The 24880-nt window shown below is 30.2% G+C and overlaps 3 protein-coding genes across 4 annotated transcripts; all 3 read right to left on the bottom strand.

Moving 5' to 3' along the window:
* Positions 1 to 10734: 10734 nt before the first annotated feature.
* LOC107904487 (uncharacterized) lies at positions 10735 to 15281 on the bottom strand. Its single transcript, XM_016830874.2, has 8 exons — positions 14820 to 15281; positions 13869 to 13931; positions 13010 to 13771; positions 12722 to 12853; positions 12549 to 12632; positions 12212 to 12271; positions 12020 to 12106; positions 10735 to 11167 (listed from the first exon to the last, which is right to left on the bottom strand). Exons 1-8 carry the CDS (start codon positions 15183 to 15185, stop codon positions 10979 to 10981), a joined length of 1743 nt encoding a protein of 580 aa, XP_016686363.1. The 5' UTR covers positions 15186 to 15281; the 3' UTR covers positions 10735 to 10978.
* A 2203-nt stretch (positions 15282 to 17484) lies between these two features.
* Positions 17485 to 19604, bottom strand: LOC107904488 (glutathione S-transferase T1). The gene is made up of 7 exons (XM_016830876.2): positions 19464 to 19604; positions 19293 to 19366; positions 19146 to 19206; positions 19001 to 19054; positions 18641 to 18720; positions 18054 to 18259; positions 17485 to 17820 (listed from the first exon to the last, which is right to left on the bottom strand). Exons 1-7 carry the CDS (start codon positions 19526 to 19528, stop codon positions 17605 to 17607), a joined length of 756 nt encoding a protein of 251 aa, XP_016686365.1. The 5' UTR covers positions 19529 to 19604; the 3' UTR covers positions 17485 to 17604.
* Positions 19605 to 19841: 237 nt separating this feature from the next.
* LOC107904489 (glutathione S-transferase T1) lies at positions 19842 to 22861 on the bottom strand. 2 transcript variants are annotated; one of them, XM_016830877.2, is made up of 7 exons: positions 22567 to 22861; positions 22389 to 22462; positions 22079 to 22139; positions 21951 to 22004; positions 20799 to 20878; positions 20324 to 20529; positions 19842 to 20211 (listed from the first exon to the last, which is right to left on the bottom strand). In XM_016830877.2, exons 1-7 carry the CDS (start codon positions 22629 to 22631, stop codon positions 20065 to 20067), a joined length of 687 nt encoding a protein of 228 aa, XP_016686366.1. In that variant the 5' UTR covers positions 22632 to 22861; the 3' UTR covers positions 19842 to 20064. The 2 variants fall into 2 exon arrangements, with proteins under 2 accessions (XP_016686366.1, XP_016686367.1); XM_016830878.2 differs by lacking the exon at positions 20799 to 20878 and having other exon boundaries at positions 20324 to 20486; positions 22567 to 22859.
* Positions 22862 to 24880: the final 2019 nt, after the last annotated feature.

The following is a 24880-nucleotide window of genomic DNA, read 5'->3' as shown; positions in this document are numbered from 1 at the left end:
GAATTAACCAAACTTAGTAATTAATAATACAAATGTCGGTTAATTCATTTAAATGAACATTATCAATTTATTTTTTTAATATGTTTTATATCTATTTTAACTAAAAAAATAAAAACATATAAATTTCGGTTAACCAAAATATTTCGGTTTAGTTATTTTTTTTGAAAAAAATTGGTTCGATTAACTGTCAAATGATTAAAAAATTATATTAATTCAGTTAATATTAGTTTGGTTCGGTTAATCATTTGAACACCCCTAATGACATGTCCTAATTTGAGGTTTGCCGCATAACATTATGTCATTGGCTATGGATGTGTAATAATAATAATAATAAATTGATGTAGTTAAATAGGTACCTAAAAAAGATTATCAACTTAGTTAACGGTTTCGATTAAGATATATTTTTTAAGTATTTAGTTAACTCTATCAAATTTTTGATGATTTGACATTGGTAACCGATATCACAACATCACATGATAATCTCAAAATAGGAAACGCGACAATTTTTAGTTGAAAAATAAATGTTTTAAAAGTATTAAAAATCATAAAATAATTGTAAGATAATAATAGATATAAAAATAAAAATATCAAAATATCATAAAACTTCAGAAATAAATATTTTATAAAAAGTCTAAAAATTTTATTTAAATTATAAAAATATAAAATTAACAAAATGCATATCTAGAATAAATTTGGACAATTTAACGTCTAACTTCATGAACATTCATTTGTCCAAATTCATTTAAATTTGAACATTCATTTCTCTAAATTCTTAATAAAAATAGAATTTCTTTTGAAAATTATATTTTTTATTTGTTTTTCTTTTCAAGATTTTAAGACACATTCTATTATTTTATTGGTTGCCGGTACAAAAATTAACAGTGTCATCCAGGTAATTAATAAAAGTATACGTTTTTTCAATTTAAAAAAAAGACTAACAATATAAAAATTATCAAGTTCGGAGACTAAAATATACATTAACAAAAAAATCTAATATATATATATATAAACTAATCTGATTGTCAAATCATTCAAACAATCGTTTTCAATTTGATCTTCAGTCCAGTAATAATTAAAAAAATTATATTAAAATAATATTAAAATTTTATAATTCTGTTCAATATTTTTTATTTCAAATTTTTATTGATTTCGAGAGCCTCTTCATTCAAATTAATACACTAATATATTCTAACACCAGTGATAAACATTGAAAACGCTATAAAGGCAAATTATACATTTTGGAGGTTTGCAATGACTAGAAGTACGAATTGTCTTCTTTTACTAATCGGGGCATCGGGTGCTTTTGACACACTTAGAGGAAATGTGTACTGCCAGCCATCGCATATAATTGTCCTTTATTTCCTTTTACAATTTTTTTGTGTATAAAACACTTTTATTGAACATAAATATGATCTGATGTATGACTTTGCAGGTTTTCCCTATTGTATCTCTATGATTGGGTTTTTTTTTTCTTCCTTTAAATAGTCTGTAAAAGCATGAAAATTTTACCATATGCTCCAAAGGAAAATATTATATAGTATCAAGCATTAATGCTTATAGAAATATAAATCAACGGAAGTGGTATGAGCACTTGACAAGTTTCAAGGTTATTGTGTGCTAATACAAGACACGTCATGGTCATAAACCACCAAGGTCAGACACGAGAATTGACACGTTGCATCCGTCATTGATGATTTTGTCTTCCTCGAATTTTAGTTTAAGATTTAAGAAAATATTGAATCTCTTTTATCAAACGTAAACCAAAAAACTAAACTTGAGAAAACACGAGTCTTTTCTTATTTAGAAACCTTTCATGTAGAAAGAGATTATTTACGTTCAAACTCGGATGGATTTTAAGAGTCAACAATCATACAAGTTTAATATTTTTATACTTAGTTTTATTATCAACCACATATTATTATTATTTTATAATAAGATGATATGTTATACTTAGACCTCTTTATGAGTCGGGCCACATGACTCATCTCAAAGATCCGCCCGAAAAGTAGGAGGAGAGTTTGAGTAAAAATATAGGCTCGAAAAATAAGTTTGGACAAAAATTTAATGTTTGTTTAAGAAACAGACAGGGTCTCGGGTAAGACATTTTAGGCCCGGCTCGACCCAAATTCACTAAATTACAAAAAAAAAATGTTGTTTTTTTATGTTATTTTAATGATTGTTTTTTTATGTTATTTTAATGATATTTTCTTATTTTCTCTCTATTTTGTTATTATTTCACTATTACGTTGTTATTGTTTGGATATTGCACAACACTTGTTTTATTGTTAATTTTGTTATTATTTTAGAGATATTTGATTGTTAAGTTGCATCTATCTTAGTGTTATTTAAGTATACATATTTTTAAAAATTTATTTTCAATATGTTCGGAAATATTTATTTTAATGTTTTTAGTATTTTTGATGTATTATATATATTTAAAAAATACGTAAAAATTTAATATGGACGGGCCGGGTCTGGCCTAGGGTTCAGTGTTTTTACCTTGGTCGGACTTGAGTAAATTTTTAGGCCCATTTTTTGGGCTAGGTCGAGCATGGACCTAGCAAACGGGCCTAAGTTTTTGCTTGGGCCCGGTCCGAACCATGAACACCTCTAATCATATCTAGTTTACGTCTTTTTAGATGAGCGGTGTGTACAGCCCAATTAACAGAGCCCAAACACCAAACCCGAGGCCCAAATTCGGAGCCCAAATCCAAAAAAAAAAGGAAACCTAATCCCCCTAACCCTAGCCTAGCGCCGCACGTCCTTGCCCCTGGCCTCCTCACCTGCTCCGCCGTTCACCTGCTTTCTGCCATTGCCCACACGCCACCACCAACTCCTCTGGCACCTGCAATCAAAAGAAAAAGAACAGAGCAGAGCAAGGCAGCAAGCAACAGTAGCCACATTTTCTTGATATTGTAATCGGCTATAAAGCCTAAAGGAGATCAGTTTGATGGGGGATTTTTCTTTTCTTGTCTTTCGGCTAAAGCCGAATTTGTTGTAATAGGGGGATCCTTTATTACAAACATCAGAAAATAAGAGAAAAGGTTGTTGTTCTTGTTCTTGTTTTTTTTCTTGATCGATTTATTTGTTTATTTATTTATCTATTTATTTTTATATTTTATTTCTTTTTGAAAATGTTTTTAAAGAAAACAAAATAAATAAAAGGGTTGAAGAGAGGGTCTCACCTGAATCGGTTTGTGCCGCCGGTGGCCTCTAGTCGGCGTCAGATCTGGATTTGGAGGAAGATTCAAACCCCCTTTTTGCGGCCTCTTGGCTTAAAAAGGTACCGCCTTTACGCGTGCCGAAGCCAGGGTTAAAAAACCCATCTCGAGCGACTCCGACCACTGGCCGTGGAGGCGGCGCGGCGAAGGCCTGGAAGCCCGACGGTCGGAAAGGGGAAGAGGGAGAGAGAACTGAGAAGTTTTCAGTTTTTTTTTAAAAAGAACTGGGGCTGAATGATTTTTTTTAACAAAAATTGGTTTAAACACCTAAATGAAACGGCGCCGTTTTGGCCTGTTTCATTCACCCTCAAAACGACGCCGTTTTGCGTCTAAACCGAGATCCGACCCGCGACCCGACCCGTCCGATCGTGGGATCCGCGTGTTTTGACGGAAGGGCTAATTGCACCTTTGGCCCTTCCGCTTTTTTAATGCCTTTTAAATTAGGTTCTTTTGATCTTTTAAATTTACCCAGAAATTTTTCGTATTTTCAATTTAGTCCTTACTCGAATTACGCTGTTTTAAAGGGAGGGTAATTTGCTTTGATGGACCCTCCATGTTACATGCGTGTTCAGATCAATCCCTCCCCTTTCGTTTATTTGCGCTTTGAACTCCCCGAATCTTGTTTAATGTTTAATCTAATCCTTTAGTGATTTTGTTTATTTTCTTTACAAATTTTATATTATTATTGTTATTGCATTATTATTATTATTATAATTGCTTTTATAGATATATACATATATTATTATATATTTTTACATATACTTATACACATTTTTTTGTAATATATATATACATATAAACATACCTATTTTATAATTTATTTATACATGCATATATATTTATAATACACATACATATTTCTAACCTTTATAAATATATAAATACATATTTTTACATATATATATGTACATATTTTATATATTTTATAATTCATACATGTACATATTTTTCATACTTCATAGCTTAAAACCATCTATGTATATCTATATGCATTTTTTATAAATACATGTATATAAAATATATTTTCATACACCTTTATTATATATACATATTTATATACTTACATACACTTCATACATATTTATTTTTTCTTTATATTTTAAAACATACTTTATATATATTTCATATATTTTGTAACTTACGTATACACACATATTTTAATTTACATTTCTATACATATATATATTCCTTTACGTTTTATTTGTGTTCACTATTTATTTCATTTTATTATCATTTTGAATGAAAGTTTTGATTTATTTGTTTATATACATTGTTTTTTATATGATTGTAGGACTAACGTTTATTTATTATCGTTGCTATTGCTCATATCATTTTATACTTTTGTATTCATTATGATTTTGCCATGAATAACAACAATGCAAATTGCTTTCACATTTTACTACGATTTTAGTGTTTTATTTTACTCGACATAACATAATTTGTTTTGAATAAATAATATTTCGTCTTTAGATTCGAGAGGATCGTATATTAACTTACTGGGTTTCGATTTTCACGATAAATCTAAATGACGAATCTTTTTAAACTCAAATTTTAAATGATCTCGGGATTAAAAAATTGCGTCCTAACTTACGGGTCGTGACATCATTTTTAAATCCGAGATAGCTAAAATATCTTTTAAATAAGCACTTTTCATTCGCGTATCGGGAATTCGAGACATTGTGTCCTCCTTACTGGATATGATTCTCTTTCTCGAATAACGTGAAATACCCTCATTTTCTTGAAAATTTTCAACGTTTTAACACAAGGATCGTATTTTTTTAAAATTCTTCAAAGTTTTCAACCTTCGACAATAAGACATTAACTAATCAACTAGGTACCAATTTTGGGCGTTACGAGGGTGCTAATCCTTCCTCGTACTTAACTGACTCCCGAACCCGTCTTTTGAATTTCGTGGACCAAACTTGTTGTTTTAATAAAATCAAATCGTTTATTAAAAACAACCACTTTTCGAGGTGATCCAATCACACCTCATAAAAAAGAATTGGTGGCGACTCCCGTTTCATTTTTCAAAACCCAAGTTGACCCCGTTTTCATCCAAAAAAATGATGTCAACACGGTGCATTTATCTGTGTAAAAATAGTGACGGCGATGATATTAAATATTGCAACGTGTGACAAAAAAAACTAAACATACCGCACTAAAAACAAACGTCCATTCAAAAGGACCCTAATAGTGTCTAGAATTACATACTATATACCGGTGTATAAATATTTTGTTATATATGGAGAGCCAAAGTTGAATAAAATAGATTTTATTTATTTAATTATAAAATATATTCAAAATTATATAGGTCACATCTAAATATTAAAAAATAAATAAATATATTTTTATAAAAATTATATTCATTTATAAATTTTTAATATTTGTTGACTGCAAGTTTAGCGTCGGCATCAATCACGTCAACATTTGTCAATGATAAAACTCACCACCAACAATTTCTTTTCAATCGATTTAAACTATTAAAAGAAATTCAAATTAACACGAAAATTCCGAGGGAGCATGAAATAAATTTGTCGTAATTTTAGATATTTTAAAGTATCTCTCATAAAGGCCAAAATAATATTGAAATTAAAATATATCATTTTTCTAAATAGATTAAAATATATCATAAGTTCATATACTTTTAGTAAATTTAAAATATAATTATGGTAATTTTATTTTCGGGTTAGTTCATCTACTTTTCAATTTTTAAAATTCGAGTCTAGTTATTAATATTATTATTATTTATTAAATTTATTCATTGAACATTTTAAAATAATAAAAAAAAGTCACTTAATAATTATACAACTAAATAATAACGTTAGATTTACATTCACAAAATAATTTTAACAATATTAACGGTGAAATTTAAATTTTAAAATATAAAAATAATGAATTTACGAATAATATAAATACTTCCAATATATTTTAACCTTTTAAATATTTAAAATAAATTTTAAGAAATTCAGGAAAAAGAAAATAAAAGTGATGGTCCTGCAGACCTCGTAACGCCGCCCCCGGTCATTTATTTTATTTCTTGTCAAAGCTTTATTGGTTTTTGTTTTGGTCACGTGTTCGACAATTCCGTGAACTTACTGGCGTTTGGTCTGTTTTACTTTGGGAGACCTTTAAAGATCAGAATTTGGTAAAATTACCTCAAAGACCCATATCCTATGAGTTAGATTACATTTTGTATTCTCTATTTATAAAAGGGTAAATTAATCCTTACATATTAGATCAAAAAGTAAATTTATCTTTTATTAAAAATATCATCAATTTCTACTATTAAAATTTGATCCATGTACATCATAATGAGATACACATTGCATGTTATTTTGTCAGCCACGTCAACTTTTTACAATAAAAATGAATAAAATTTTTAACAAAAATACTATATTGCTATTTGATCTAATATATAACGACTAATTTACCTTTTTTTAAATAAAAGAAGCAAAATACAATTTGAATCGGGCCTCCATGGTACTTTTACCTTGAGATTTTTTTATTTTTATATAATCAAATACGATCCATGAAAATTAATCATTTCGAGGTTTATGTCTTTCGCTTTTGCCAATTAAAACCTTAATACCAACTGATTAAGTTTTAATTCGTGTGGCATTTGAACTTCTACATGTGAAACCCCATGGAAGGATCAATAAAAATCAATTGGATCAAAGTTATGTATGGTGTTTGATAGAGCTTTTCGGTGAATTACAATAACAAGACAGAGTCCAAATGACTAACGCAATGAGTGCGACTCAAACTCAGGCAAACCCAGACAACACTTGGGACAGTGATCAGCCTTTAGTATATAATTTTATTTTCAATTAAACTTGGTAATGATAAATTATAATCTATAATATATATAAAAAAGTATAAACTGATAAAAATATTCTTTTATGTGAAAATTAACAAGATTCCACATAAAATGAAATTAAAATTTTTTTTTGAACAATCTCAGTATAAGTTCTTGTTATATCTGCTATTTTTGACACAATACTTAGAATTATCCATAGTCTCTCCTCCCCAACCCATAAATGAGAGGATAATGTGTGCACTCGAACTCATGTCCTCCTATCACAAGTCGATTGAACACTAACTCAATTAAGAAATGATTAAAAACCCATAATTTTTTATTTAAAATAAGTTGTATTATTACGATAGTTTATCTTTTAAAAGTATTTTTATATAAAATTAATAAAATTCCATATAATATTTTATTTAATTATTATATAAATTTTTAATAAATATATTTACATAAATAAAAATATAATATATAGGAATATTTTAACTCAATAAAATAAATACATAAGTCAGAGATTATTAATTAGGATAAGATAAAATAAATAAATGTGAGAAAGACAAAAAATTTAAATTTTACCTTCTAGTAAAAATATTATTATTCCATTAATAAAAAACTGAAACTTCTCTTTAAAAAATAATAAATTTATTTTCATTGAAAAATTAAAATAGATTTTTTTACTGAGTACAAGAGATATGCATTTTTATAATGTAAGGTTCCAATCCAACCACACCAACCCAAAGATTTTAGCTGCCCTACTAGTCAAACTTTACCTACTTCTTTACATTATATATATATATACTTTTTTTATTACATGATATATACTGATTTGCACTAAAAATAGCATATTTTTATATAAACTAGAATGTTTTGCCCGCCTTGGGGCCTCAATTTTTTTAATTATACCTATAATTATATTATGGGTAAATTTCAAATTTAATGAATTTTGATTCAACGTGACATATGGAATTTGATTTGGTGTAATTATATACGTGAGATTTTAATTGTGGTTCAAACGTATACATAAAATTTTAATTTTAAGTCAATCGTGTACACATTTTAAAAAAATAAATATATCAATTTATTTTTTTATATTGGATAAATATAATTATTTGTTATGTAATATATAAACATTATATCAATAATCTGTGAGAACTGGATCAAATCAAAATTTTATGTATAAAATTACATAAAATCAAAATTTAAGTACAAAATTACACATTAGGCTAAATTTCATGTATAGTTTTGAGATTTATCCCATTATATTATAATTATTTATTAAATGTTTATTAAAATTGTAATATATATTTATTAAATTAATTAATATAGACTAAATCCTAAACTTTAGATAAGTAGAGGGATCAGTACTAAAAAATTATCGTTATCTTATAGGGCCAAAAAAAAAAAAGACACCTGTGATGAGAGAATTGCTTAGGACGGTCTTTTTATATAAGTAACAAAGGAAATTACAAAACATTGAGGTACCGAATAATGTACAAGAATAAAGTATAGAGATTAAATATTAAATTGGAGCATGGTATAGGGACCAAAATTAAAATTTAACCATTTTTATGCCATCTAAATAAAATAAAGGGAGTGGAATTGAAATTCAACCATTTATGTTGTAATAAGGACGGTGGGTTCCCTTCTTATTTATGGTTAAACTATGCTATATGTCCTTGTATTGTGCATAAATTATGGATTTAGTCCCTGTGGTTTAATTTAGGCATTTTTACTCTCTGTACTTTTTAGAATTTTGAAATTTTAGTCCTAACCGAATGGTAGCTATTAAATTCATTAAGTTTTGATATTTTTAAAATTTGATTCGACAAACATATTATTAATATTATTTTTGTTTGTTATTTCCACATATTACTTAAAAAAAGTCAATTGATAAATATATGACTGTTGTTTGCATTGAGATTGAAGATATAGCGACTAAGAATCATCTAGTTGGAAAATATTGACTAAATCTATAACTTGATGTATAATATAAGACTAATAATAAAATTTAATCAAATAAATTTAATTATTACTATTAAATAAGGACTAAAATTTGATAAATCGAAAACTACACGAAATAAAAATAAGACATGGGAATAAATTTGATTCCTGCTGACAATGAATGAGACAATTCTTAAAGATATGTACATATTAATCATGTCTGCTTTCTATCTAATTCGCTAATAGGAGGTTGGGGTCCATTTTGATCCTTTTCAAAATTTCAAATCTACAATCATTCAATAAGAACAAATGAAGAAGGGCAAAACGTTTATTAATGCTTTGTTTGTTAGTTATTGATTTTTTTTTAAATAATACGCTTGGGGTAAATTGAAGGGTAAACTATGCCCAAGGTTACTTATTATTAGTAAATTTATGTTTTAGTCATTCAAGTTTAAAAAAATTAAAAAATGATCACTAAACTTTTAAAAGTTTTCCTTTTAAGTCTCTGGGTTGATAAAATTGATGTTATATGGCCCTTTCGACGATTCTTTTTTTTTTCATGAAACAACTTTGAATATCACGAATATGCGAACCAAAATCTAAACAACTTTCTTCTCTAATTTCCAACATTGGTCGTCAGATCAACTTGGATCTAAGATATGTTTTCCTGCTTGTCAATGGGTAATCATCGAATTATCACTTGGAGCTCGCTAGCCAGACTTTCGAAAAATAAAAATCTAACAGCCCAACGACTTGAATAAAATTATTTGAATAGTTCAGTGAGTTAGATAGAAACTTTTGAATAATTCAGTGACCATTTTATAATTTTTTAAAACAGAGTGACCAAAATAAAATTTATTAAAAAATTAGTTACCTTGAATAAATTAATCAAATAAATGAAAAAGGAGCAAGTAAAGAAGAGAATGCGCGCTTTGTGGTTATTATTGAGTTTATAGAATAATAATAATAACAAAAAATAGATTAGGTGAAGGAGGCTGGCTAAGGACGTGTTTTTTGGACATTAAAATTCCTTTAAGCAGACATGTTCGTACCATAAGTCAATATCTTTATCATGAGAAACACTGCATGCGTTTTAGATTTCCTTTTTTATGTACTTCGGATCTAGGAAAAAAATATTTTATTCCCTTTTTTCAAACTTTATTATAAAATTTATTTGACTTATTAGTGCAGTCATATGGATAGTTGTCACCATTAAATTGTTATTGAATTAACATTATAAAAAGGATTATGTGTAATTTTATATATAAAATTATTAACATAATTTTATTTTATGTTTATATATTACGTACATAAATAATATTTATAAAACTAACTTGAATCAAGAACCCCAATATGATAGTAATATCACGTTTAGACCTCAAAAAATTAACCTTTATTATTATTGTTATTTATTTGTAATCTTTTACGATTTTTCTTATTCTGAAAATGGTTTTTTTTTACAAAAAAGAAAGATATTTCATAACAGTTGAACTGAAAATTGATCCCATTTTTACAATAGACCCAAATCACTGCACATTTATTATTAAAAATTATTTTGTAATTCAAAGTGACGATGCTGGCATATTCTCTTTAAGACCCTACATAATGAGAATAACTAAAATTTAGAAATGGGATTCGCTTATTCAAACTAGAAATTAAATGATAACCAGAAATAGTACGAAGAAGCAAAATGCCTTCCCATGATCCATTTCTAGGTAAAAATGGATTTCATTTTAAAGCATAATGCAAAATATCAGTCTATCCAAATGAACTGCTAAAGGACTTTTTTGTAAATAGATTTCGGGGTGTAATGTGACTTCAAGAACTAACTGAACTAAATTTCGATATTTAAAAGTAATACTAGCTAAATCATGGCTTATGCTTGAGAATAAACCAATAACTTTTGCTGGAATCTCAGTGCTAACCTAACCTTAATATATAGATGTATACATATATGACTATGTCTAACTGATAAGCAAACACTCAACTGTACAAAGGTCAATTTTGCTCCTTACTCCGCATTTTTTGTAGATTCTGATTCACGGGGGCTAACCGACTTCTTCTCGGGAATTTCAGGCTTCGCCATGGCTGGTTGTCCCGAACCAGCACCCTTGGCAGAACTTGATGATGGCTCTATTGTAAGTGAAGACGCCTCGTCTCTAGAAGCATACCAGGAATTTCCACATGCAATACATTCCAACTGAAAACACAAAGGGGAAGTTTTAAGGGTTAAAGATGAAAATGAATATCTGACTGTATATTCCAACAACAAATATACATATGCCTATCAAACACAATCAGACATTCACATATGCAGGAGCATGATACATGTTTATCCATTTTAGACAAAGATTTATATTACCATCTTCAATAAAGGTACCATAGAGGTCCTTGTCCTAGGAGTTGGATTGCATTTTGCCCCCTCTACTAAAAAATTGGGCAAATTAGTCCATGTATGTTATGTCAAAGAGCAAACTAGTCCTGTTAAAAATTCCATCCATTTTTACTGTTAAAATCTGCTCTATACGTCAACATGAGGTGAATGTGGCATGCTGTCACATGTAACTGTCTGGTAATGCTAGTTTTTAACAGTAGAAATGGATGGAAGTTTTAACAAAAAGGACCAGTTTGCTCTTTGATCTAACATATAGGGACTAATTTGCCTATTTTTAGGTAAAAGGGGCAAAATGCAATCTGACTCCTAGTTTAGGGGCCTCCATGGTACTACTTTTACCTACCATCTTCTAAGTACTTGTGTCAATATTATGCCTTTATAAAATCTAATTTCTACGTAAAAGTATATTGTTCTCTTGCTCAACACAGTTAGTGAACTTCTCGTCATTGCCTGAAATCTAGTACAAAGACAAATCTTTCTCTGCAGTTGCAGTTATTGGTCTCTCCTACATAAACAAGTTCGACATTTGTGCATGTACATGTATAACTAGGGTGAATCACAATATATAGACACACACTAGCTTAATCAACTTAGTAACATCCTAATAATCCAAGCTTATTCTCGATGATGGAAATGGAGAAGAAAATATGAGATAACCTGGTAGCGATCTCCATGTCCTGCTTGGATAATGTCCCTTAGACAGACTTTAAATTCATTGCATCTTGAGCACCGAGCATCAGTCATCTGCTTAAAGAGTAATCGAACAATCAATGAGCATATGTCAACCAAGTTAAAAAGAAAATTGTAATCAGATTTATTCTTCAACAAAAATTAGGTGAAGAGAATGACCTGCATGCGCTCTGATTCATCGGGCTCTTTTTTTGCTGTCTCTTCAGCAGTTAAACCCTCCTACACAGAAATCATTAATCACAAAACAATGCCACTTGCAATAAACAAAAACCCTAAGGACATATATATAATGAAGTGGGGGATCAATATTTGCAGTAAAAATTAGTTACAAAGAATTGTAAGCTTAAAATTTTTCTAAGCCGTTGAGATATTGAAACCAAAATGACAAAAAGATAACCAAGTTCAAGAGTTAAACACATTTCCACCTACATGAGGTAGCTATCGCTCTCTTAAACCGACACGAAAGAAGAGAACTCAAGGCCCTTACAGACTATACCTTTAACTCAGCAGGTGTCATGTTAAGTATTGTTGAAGGTTCCAATTCTCCATTTAGTAGACGTCGAGCGAGCAACGGATTGTTCTATAAAAAAGAAACAAGAATCAACACCATCTTAAAGTGAAACAAGGGAATATATATCTATATAGGCTTATAAGCAGAAAGCTCTTGACCTTCAGGTTGAACATAAGTTGCCGTAACTTCTGGTTATATTTCATGTCAGGTGAAAAAGCATCATGTGAGGCCTTCTCGAGTGCAGTTACAGCAGCAACAGCAGCATCTGGCCACTGAAAAGACTTGCCAGCCTGCAAATCAAGAAGGGCAACAAATATTATGCAAATCATTGGATCAATTAACATTCAATAATACCTATTTCTACTGATCATCACATGGGAAAAAAAAAGAAGAAGAAAGATATCCCTACTATAAAAGCTAAACATAGGTAAAAAGTCACTGCACACATTTGAACTCTTCTCTTGTGATCCATTTGCAGTTCCTGAACTCTTAGCGCCTCTTTCAGGTTCCAAGCTATCAGAACCACCTTTTACTTTGTCATCATTATGCACGCTATCAGGAGAACTACACATGTATTGAACTGCTTGGAGAAGCCTCTCCATCCACTTATCACGATGGGTTACTCCAGTTAGCACGTTAGCTTTTGACAAAATAGTGTAGTATTCAGTGGTATTACTTGTACAGCTTCCAGGAGTTTCAGCTTTCATATGTTGATCAGACCTTGTAGTTCCTTCATCGTTCCTCGTAACATCAAGAGGTGAAATGTTCTTTTTCCTGAGTGTTCTTTTAGCTTTCAATTGCTCTTCCTGATCAACAACTGCAGCAGCAGCATCAATCTCAAGGTCAGGGAGATCTCCCAAACGTGATAAAGTTTTCTGAACAAGTAGATCAATCTCATGCTGTTTACTATCCTCATAATCTTTATCAGTTAGCTTCCAAAGTTTCCGCTCTACAGTGTCATAAACTCTTTGCACAATAAAACCTGGATGCTGTTTACGGTTTGGATGTTGCTTATGTATGGGAACAAAGTGCACTACACACTTGTGCATCACAGATTCAGCTGGAACCTCATCCCTATGGAAACTATAAAACAGCTCTCTGGTATCACGTGATTGCCAGCTTCCACCACCTTTTTTCTCAGCCTCTTCAGGGCGATAAAACCACTGGCCAGTAACCATAATGCTCCCATCCTTAGTCTGACTAATGTCCTATCATTGATAAAAGCTCCATTATTTGAGAATAAGCGACTAAGAAGTAAGTCGAAGGTAACAAAACTAAAAATGCGATACCAGGCAATGCAATTACCTTAATGATTGCCACATAAGGCTTCTGCTCCTGATCTTCGGGAACTAAAAGAACTGGATCCTCCTGTAGAGGAACACTAGAAAACATAAATAATGACACAAAGGTGAAAAGTTATAAATTAACAAAAGAGACCCCAAATTACTGCTGCAAACAAAATAAAAATAGAATGCCACAAAAATGGGCCACTTAAATCTGGAGTAATAACTTTTCACAAAGCAGTTCTACAAGCATAACCATTTTTAACATTCACAAAAGATTAGTTCTAATTCCTACCAGCATCCACAAAGACACTCTTTTCTGCCACTGCTATTACGAGAACCATATTTACGGACCAAAAGAGCAACAAATAAACATAATACATAACAACTATACTTATTTAAAAGGGTGACTGAAAAATATAAACGTAAAATCAGTAGTAGAACTCATTTATACCAGGAATCAGTATCTCATTTCAGCTTTCTTTGACCACAATCCCAGAGAAGCTAAAGAAAGTATCATCACTCTTCACAAACATGGAAACATCTAAAAAAGCCTCTTTTTTCCCCCAATTACAACTGAAAATAACTGAAAATCTCAATTTCTCATAGAAGATAACTTAAAATTAAGATAAAAGAAAATGACCCAGAAAAAGCAGCTTCAGCCACTCAAAGAAGGGAAAAAAAGCACTTGATAAATCCATTAAAATGATTGAAATCAACTAACAGATCTGACATTTATAGAACAACCAGAAAACCAGACCATAAATCCACATAAACACAAGTAAAAATTTTCAAGCCAAAAAAGTTCAAAACCCCTAAATTCCAGCAAAACCTATCAAACAATGCCGCACAGCAAAAAAGAACACAAGCCCTAACAATCAGAAACCCCTAAATTCAGAATCCGAACACTCGGAAACAGATTAACAAAGAGCAAAAAACCCTAAAAAATCCAAAATGCAAGTAAAGAACTCACGAGATCATATCGGTTGCCATCAAACTCAAAAGCTTCATAATGACTCCTCCTTCCTCTTCCTTTCCCAGAAACCCTAACAGCTTCCCCTATTGGCTTCGCATCCTCTTGAACTCCTTCTTCCTCTGGTTCCTCTTCTTCCTCTGGTTCTTCTTCTTCTTCCTCCGTGTCGTCATCTCGCTTTTTCTTATTCTTCTTCGTTTTCTTCAATGCCCTCTCTTCTTCCTCTTCATCATCCTCTTCTAGTAGCTTCATTTTCTTCCTTTTCCTTTCTTGCTTGGTATCTTCCGGCCGGGACCGTCGGGTACGTATCGGAACTTCGTCCTCATCGTCGCTAGTGGATACCTGAGCGAACCTTCGGTTTCCCATTTCGGACAAAGGCTGTTTTTTTTTTCGGGTGTTTTTCAAGAGGTTTTTAAATGAGATTAAAATTACTACAAAATTGAAAAAAGAAAAGTTTCTCCCATAACTGTGGCTGCTCTTTATATGTTTTGGAGGTTCACATAAGAAATATTACACCTCATCATGGTCGTAGACTCGTCCGAGAGGTTGGATAAAAATATAATCTCGAAAAATAAGTTTAAATAAAAAATAAGACTTAAATTTAAACGATGAGTTTTGAGTAAGTATTTTTTATTCAAGTTTGATTCGGCTTGAATATTGTTATTTTTTAATTTTCGTTTTGATACAATTTTATTATTATATTATTATTATTATTTAGATGTTGTATAATTTTTAATTAATTGTTAATTTTATTACTATTTTAGATGCATTTGTTTGTTTAATTAGAGATGTGTAAATTTCGATTCGATTTAAAAAACTCGATAAAAAATTCAAATTTTTAATTAAATAGTTCAAGTTATTCGGATCAACTAGAATAAAAAAAATCAAATTTTTCGGTTTAATTCGAATATGAATTACATAATTTGAGTTATCCGAATAAGAAATGACAAAATTAAATCGTTTTAATAAATGTTTACTTTTCTAAAATTAAAAGTCAAATTAAGTTAAAAGACAAAACTACATCTTTTTTTTATAAATATTTATCCATTAAGTTAAAAAATGAAACTATTATATTGTTTATATAATTAAATAATATTGTACTTCATCTACTAGTTAAATAATTGGTCTATGCAAACGCAACATTGAGTATAAATAATAGGATTCATTAACTCGACTCGAAATTTATTAACTTTATTCGATTTGATTCGAAAAAAATTCAAATTAAGTTTAGGTGCTAAAATAGGTTTTGTAAACTCGACTAACTTGAAAAAATTTTACTCGATTTGACTCGACTTGATCGAATACTCACCTCTAGTTGCAACTAGACCTGATCATGGGTCAGGGCGTCAGGTCACCTGGTCTGGCCCGAAGGCCCGACCGAAATGTGGGAGGTTTGGGTAAAAGTATAGGCCCGAAAAATGGGCTTAGACAAAAAATTAAGGGCCTCGGGTAAGGCATTTTTAGCCCGACCCAAGCCCGGCCCGAATTCACTAAAGGACAAAACAAATCTGCTCTTTTTTTAATGTTATTTTCTTATTGTTTTCTCCCTATTTTGCTATCATTTTACTATAATATTACTACTATTTTGTTATTATTGTTTGGATATTGTATAAAACTTATTTTATTGTTAATTTTGTTAATATTTTTAAAGCATTTGTTAATTTTGTTATTATTTTAGAGGCATTTACTTGTTAAGTTACATTTATCTTAGTGTTATTTAAGTCTACATATTTTTTAAAATTTATTTTCAATTTGCTGGGAAATATTTATTTTGATTTTTTAGTATTTTTGATGTATTATATATATTTAAAAATTATATAAAAAGCTAATACGGACGGGCCAAGTCGGGCCCAGGTTTTTATCATTTGTATCGGGGTCAGGCTTGGACAAAACTAGTAAATGAGCCTGAATTTTTTGTTGAGCCTGGCCCGAACTCAGCCCATGAGCACCTCTAGTTGCAACTATCCTAGTGTTATTTAAATATAAATATTTATTTTAATGTATTTTCAATTTGTTAAGAAACATTTATTTTAATATTTTTAGTATATTTGTTGTATTATATTTTTAATTTTATTTTTATATAATAAATTTAATACGATCGGATATAACCAGAATCGGGTTTAGTATTTTTTTTATTTGAGCCAAACTTATATAAAATTTCAGACCTATTTTTCGAGTCAAGCCCGAACATAGAAAACAGATCTAAAATTTTACATTAGCCTAATCCAAACCCGATCCAATCCGTAGTCAGGTCTAAGAAATAGACTGTGCTTTTTTTTATTTTCCTTTATTACATTACCTTTGCTGAATCCTTAAATTGTATGTATTTCTTTTTTTCATATTTCATTTTCATCTTAGTTTATCCAAAAATAAATTATTAACAATATGATTCTCGAAATATATGAAAAAAAACAATTAAAAAAATTAAACATATCCATGTCAGACACATATTCATATATCCAAATCCGAATCTGAGTAAATTAGCTAATTACAGGACTTAAGAGTATAAAGAAACAATAGGTAAAACAAGTGTAATTATTAGTTATGAGCCAATCATTGCTTTTGATCCATCACAGTACCAGCTATTTGTACCAATGCATAAGATATGATTATATATATTCTTAACCTACACTCACAGGGCTCGGAGTATAAAAAACAGGTAAAATAAGAATAATACTTCATCATCCATTACTATAGCATCTATTGTTTTTCAAAAAAAAGAAAAGCAAAGATTAAAACGCTACAAGTACTAATGATACATACTGGTAATGCAGTTTTCCATTTGTCAAATTCTTGAATGCAAAGTTCTTTTCATGTCAGATTCACCACCTTCGTTATTCGCTCCCTTCAACCGCAGATTTTGCAGTTTTTCTCTGGCTTTCATTAGGATCTTATGCACTTCATCGAAGTGAGGATTTGTAGCATTTCTTGTGTTTTCGATCCACTGCTGAACTTCCTTGTAAGGACCCAAAAACCTGTTTCGTTCCGTCTCACCCAAAAGCTATGTCGAAGAAATTGTTATCAATCTTAATGTCTCTTCAGATAATTTCATTTTCTAAGCACTCATGCATGTGCAAGCCAAGAAGGAAAACGAAAACATAAATACTAGTATGTTTTGAGAAGAAACGCAGATAAATCTATGGGGGCACGGGTGAACTGTCATAGAATATTATGTTCCACCAGAGAAGTAATGCTAATGACAGTCAGAAAGTAATGAAATGTGGACAAATATACCTCGAGTTGCATTATGTCACAAACGAGGCTAAGATCAGCTATAGATGGTTGGTTCCCGCCAAGCAAAAAACGGCCATTACCCTTGAGCCAAATGGACTCTATCTTCGACAGAGATGCAGACAGAAATTTCTCACCTTCAGCAGCTGCTTCTGGATTCAATGGACGGCCAAGCACCGGTGCTAGGACAGTATTCCGAACAATTGTGGCTGGAAAACAGAAGCATAGAGTTCAAAAGCCATACCTCACCAATCGAAAGGGAGCATTGGTACACATTACCACAACACAAGTATATGAAGATTGAAGGTAACATATCGGCATAGATAAACCAAAAAGGATTCGTGTTTAGAGACAAGCACAGATATAGCATCGGTCCACCAAGGGAAATAACATGACATAAAACAATATGTCATAAAAAGGATTCATGTTTGGAGACAAGCACACGCATATAGCATCAGTGATTGGTCCACGAAGGGAAAAAACATGTCATAAGATACGAAGCAAACATTATCCTACAACATCAGTGCACCAATCACTATGAACAAGCACAGAAAAAAAGTGTACGATCCATTTCGGCGTTAATTACATACTTGGACCACGACGTAAGTTGGAGTGATGCCAATCCAACACCGAGTGTATCTTACTTCTCTTGAAAACATCAGCAGGGTACCTTGAAACAAGGAAAACGGACACTCGTTATAATAAGAGTGGCATATCTGAACTGAACATGAAATGCACCAAATTTATATTGATAATCCCGTGATTGAACCGCATAAGTTTCGGTAAGACAGTCACCTACAGCAAACAAACATCGGCACATAAACTAGTTAATCCTTCCGATAGTAACATCATAGAACACCAAGACATTGACATACTGTTGAAGTTGTCCAACCATCCACCATGTAATAACTAACAAGTAATCCTACAAAGAAAAAGGTAATTGCACTCACCAATGATCTGCAACTCCAGGAAATGAAGAAGCAAGATAGACAAGAATGGCATGGCTGCAACAACAACAAAAAAACTAATAGTAATGAATATATATATTTAATATGGAACGTATGAACTAAGGGGAAAAAAGGGGTCTTTATTTACCTCTCAAACAGCTTAAATCTTCCATCAACGATGGCGGGCAGCTGCTTCATGGGATTAATTTCTGCAACAAAATAATTCTTAATTTATAAATCTCATAAAAAAAACAAATCAAATGGTTAATAACAAATTGGTGTATAATTTGAATACCTGCGTATTCAGTAGTTAAATGTTGACGCTTAGCGATATCAACTCTAATCTCCTCAAAGTCTATACCATTTTTCCTAATTTACCAAAGAAAGAATATGAAACATGAAGAAAACTTTCAAAGCAGAAGAAAACCCAGATAATAGTTCATCAGAAGATGGGAAAAAAAATTACTTGCAGAAGATGATGACAGCTCGAACAGGCTGAGACATGCGATCTGCATATAGTTTGAGCTTCATGTTTATCCCTTTTGATCTTTCCACTTCAGTCTCTGTTTTCGGTATTTTTCCCTTAATTTATCCTCCGCCATTATTTATTTATTTTGTTCAAACACCTTTGTTTTGTTGACTTTGCTTCCTTTATGTCATTTCTTCAACCGCGAATAGACTAGGTCAGGTAGCATACACGTGTGATTTCTTCTGGGTAAACCACAAAATTACTAAACTATTATATATAAATAATTAAAAATTTAAATATTAAATATATCCATTTTCCTAATCTCGAAATTGGAGTAAAATAGCTAACCAGAGGACTTACAGTACAACGAAACAATAAGTAAAACAGAGTGAAACTCTTATATATAAGCCAATATTTACTCATCATCCATTACAATACCACAACATCTGTTTATATAAACATAACCCACTGTTCTTAGTGACTGAAAACATACCACACGTTCTAATTATACATACTATAGTAATGCAGTTCTTCATTTCTCAGATTCTTGAATGCAAAGACTCCACCACCTTCATTATTTGCTAAACCCTTTTAATTGCTAATTTTGCAGTTTTTCTTTGAGTTCCTTCAGGACCTTATGCAGTTCATCAAAGTGAGGATTTGTAGCATTTCTTGTGTTCTCGATCCATTGCTGAACTTTCTTGTAAGGACCCAATAATCTGTTCCAATCCGTCTCACCCACAAGCTACATCGAAGAAATTGTTATCGATGCGTGATTTAATTTTTAAAGCACGAAACATTAAGCATACGGGGCCACGGCGGAGATGACGAAAAAGATTGATTCATAAAAAACATACCTTAACTTGCATTATGTCACAAACGAGGATAAGATCGGCTATTGATGGTTGGTTCTGACCGAGCAAAAAAGGCCTATTATCGTCGAGCCAAAAAGATTCGGTCTTCGACAGAGCTGCGGACAGAATTTTCTCGCCTTCAGCAACTGCTTCTGGATTCAATGGACTGCGAAACACAGGCGCTAGAATAGAATTCTGAACAATTGTGACTGAAACAAATGGAAGCATCGAGTTTCAAAAGGAACCGCAACACAAGCATATCTAGATAGAAGGTAACATATCGGCATAGATAAACTGAAAAGGATTCATGTTCAGAGACAAGCACACGCATATAGCATCGGTGATTGGTCCACGAAGGGAAACAACATGTCATAAGATACGAAGCAAACATTATCCTACAACATCAGTGCACCAATCACTATGAACAAGCACAGAAAACTTAAAAAGTGTACGATCCATTTAGGCGTTAACTACATACTTGGACCACAACGTAAGTTGGAGTGATGCCAATCCAACACCGAGTGTATCTTACTTCTCTTGTAAACATCAGCCGGATACCTCGAAACGAAGTAGCAAAAACTCAGTTATAACTGGTGTGGTATATCTTACAACTGTTCATGGATTGGGCTGTCTTTCAGGTATGAAGATCTCTCCGAAATTTGAGAGGTTTTAGATAAAAATATTAGGCTTAAAAAATAAATTTGGACAAGAAATTAACCTTGTTTAAAATATGTGTTAGGTTCTGGCTTGAACATTTAACGCCTAAGCCCGACTCATTTTTAAATTTATAATATTTTATATTATGTAATTTAGAAAAAAATTTAAAAAAAACCTATACTAAATATATAATACTACCTTAATGTAAACATTAAAATAATGTTAAGATGATATAAAAAAATTTCAATAAAAATGTATAAAATTCTAAATATTGAAATAATATAATATAAATACATATTTTTTAATTTTTTTAAAAAAATTATGAGCGAACTTAAAATTTGTTTAGTTAATCTTTTGCAAATATGGACGGATTCGAACAAATTTTAACCTATATTTTAGACCGGATCAAGCTTGAGTAAGAACAAAATATATTAATATCATTTTTAAACCTGATTCGACCATAAGCACCTCTATTATATCCAAACAGAACGGAAATATGTCGAATTATATTAATAATCCCGTGATTGAACTGCCTAAAAGTTTCAGTACAAGGCATTGGCAGATAAGTTAGTTAATCCTTCCAACGTTAACATCACAAGAACATTGAGCCATCGACATACCATCGAAGTTGTATTTTAGCCTCACTAAAATTTAAAATTTAATTATGGCCCCTCTAAAAGTGTAAAGGTTATAATTTAATCCCTTGAAAAATTTTAAAATTTTAATGACGGAATTAAATTTTTAGCTCTCCCAAAAATTTATGAATCAAATTTAGTCCTTCCAACAAAAAATTCTCGCTTCACCCTGTTTATATGATTATACTTCTTTCAAAAATGTTAGTGAAACTATCTATTTTTAAAAAAAATATATGTTAATCATGGTTTTATTTTCACCCACTCGGACAATAGATAAATTATTTTTTTGGTGAAAAAAATAACAAATAATCTGCCAAAAAAAAGCAAATTGCACCTACCAATGATCAGCAACTCCAGGAAATGAAGAAGCAAGATAGATAAGAATAGCATGGCTGCAACAAATAAATTTAATCAATAAATATATCGAATCATTGAACTAAGAGTAAAAAAAAAACACTTTGATTACCTTTCAAACAGCTTAAATGATCCATGAACAATGGCCGGCAGCTGTTGCATGGGATTTATTTCTATGACAAAATAATTCGAAATTTATAAATCTAGTAAAATAAATAAGGTAAAAATAGCTCTCCAGTCCATCTCAATTTTAATATTGAGCAAATTGGTCCCTCTCAAAAAAATTAGAATTATTTAATCTTTGTGAATTTCAAAAGTAATCAACTAATAACAATTAATTAAAATATCAAACACCTGCGAATAACAAATAACAAATTGGAGTAGAATTCGAATAGTGAAATTAGAAAGGGAAGAATGAATACCTGCGAATTCAGGAGTTAAATGTTCACGATTTGCGAGATCTACTTTGATTTCCTCATAGTCTATTCCATTTACCCTAATTTACCAAAAAAAAAAGGAGATTAAAGAAAATTTAAAAAAAAAAAAAGAGAGAGAAGAGAAACCAGATAATAGCTCAAGAAAAGGCGAGAAAAAAATTACTCGCAGAAGATGATTACAGCTCGAACTGGCTGAGACAAGCGATCTGCGTATACCTTAAGCTTCATCGTTTTCTGTATTTTCCCTTAATCTGACGCCTTTGCTTTGCTTTTCCCTTTGTTTGTTTATATAATTTCTTCATCTGCACGTTGAAAATGGCGGATAGCATACACGTGGATTTGTTCTTTTTTCTCATGGCCAGAGGATCAGAGAGAATATATTTGGTCTAATTGATGAAAAATATTTATGTTTGTTTTAATTTCTTCTCAATTTTTTTCCTTTTGTTCAGTGGAAACTGGAAAGTGTCAAGAAGGCACAAAGCATCAGCTACAGAATGAAAGGTGGTGGGAGTTTTATTAATAAAATGTATCTTCATGGCTTTACGTTAATCTCTTTTTTTCCAATTAATCCGTATACACTAGATTAAAGCGTAAATTAGTTATTTTTATAAAATATTTATCTATTTTATTGTTACAAATTAGCTTGATTGATGAAATAATCAGATAAAAACACATGACGTGTTATGTATGCTTTATGTTGATGTATATGGACTAATTTTTAGTAGTAGAAATGGATAATTTTTTTAATAAAAATATAAGTTTGCTCTTTAATCTAAAATTTAAGGACTAATTTATCTATTTCTGAATAAAAAGAAATACAATATAATTTAACTCTTTATATAGGGACCTCTATGATATTTTTACCTAAATAAATAAATAAAATACGTAAACAATAGAAAGAAAAAAAGCTTTTAAGATGCCTAGATTTGATGAATTTGGACAAAAATAAGGCGGCTGTCATTATCAATATTAGAAAATAATTAAAGTATCAAATAATAGGATATTATATAATATAAAAAATAATATAAATACGACATTGTAATATTCGAACTACATCGCCTCGGTAAGGGTTGTTTACGAAGCCTTTGTCTCAAAACATGTTGTTACTACATCTGTTTATGGTTATGTGAGAAGGTTTGGTCGAAAAGTGATAAAGTTTGAATAAAAATGTAAATTTAAAAATAAGTTTGAATAAAAAATTAGACTCATTTACGAAGTGAGTCAAGTTTCGAGTAAGACTTTTTTGGCTCTAACCCGATTTGATTCGAATTTGTAAAAAAAAAAAGAACGGTTGTGTTTTTACTATTTTTTACTGTTTTGCTATTACTTTCTTATTATTTTCTCACTATTTTTCTACTATTTCACTATTATATTGCTACTATATTGTTGTTATTAATTGAATATTATATAATTATTATTTTATTGTTAATTTTATTATTATTTTAGAGACATTTACTTGTTAAGTTGCATTTATCTTAGTGTTATTTAAATATACATATATATTAATTTATTTTCAATTTGTTTAGAAACATTTATTTTAATATTTTAATATTTTTGATCTATTATATATTTTAAAAATTATATAAAAAAATAATACGACAGGCCAAGTTTGGGCTAAATTTTAGACCCATTTTTCAAGCTGAGCCCGTACCTAAAATTTTGGTTGAGTCTGGACCGAATCTGACCCGACCAATGAACACTTCTAATTATTACTTTTACACAATTTGAATTTTAGTTTTTGCAATTTAAAAGGTGAAAATCATTAATACTATTAGTATTTTGATGTATTAATATTTTTCAAACAAAATTTATCAATTTAATATTTATTTTTCATCTATTATATATTGTATTTTATAAATATATTCTAATTAATACTTTAAGTAAATAAAATTTGACAAAGAAATACTTATTATATTAATGAATGGACCAAAATTTTTAAATAAAAAATAAAAAAAAACTTAATTTTTTAATTATTGAAGTGTAAAAATTAGATAAAAAAAGGACACTCAAATTTTTTAAAGAAATAGTTATGTTTTGACATTTGTGTTTCACGTATGTATATGGATGAAATATATGTTTATATATATATATATATAATTATAGATAGAGCTGTATATGGACAGTTCAGTCCGAAGGTTAGCTTAAAAAATGAGAAAATTTCTGTAAAAATATAAGTTTGAAAAATGAGCTTGGAAAAAAATCTAAACAGGCCAAGCCTCGGTGAAATTTTTTAGTCTTGCCCGACCTGAATTTTTAATAAAAAAAGACTTTACTGTTTTTTCATATTTTGTTACTGTTTTCTCACTTTTTGCCACTGTTTTGCTATCATTTTATTATTATGTTACTATCATTTCACTATTTTGTTGTTACGTTTGAATATTGTATAACACTTGTTTTGTCGTTAATTTTGCACTTATCTTAGTGTTATTTAAGTATAAAGATTATTTTTATTTATTTTCAAATTGTTGAGAAACATA

This window comes from Gossypium hirsutum, chromosome D11 (assembly GCF_007990345.1).
Source record: "Gossypium hirsutum isolate 1008001.06 chromosome D11, Gossypium_hirsutum_v2.1, whole genome shotgun sequence".
NCBI lineage: Eukaryota > Viridiplantae > Streptophyta > Magnoliopsida > Malvales > Malvaceae > Gossypium > Gossypium hirsutum.
This window is presented reverse-complemented; position numbering and strand designations above follow the sequence as displayed.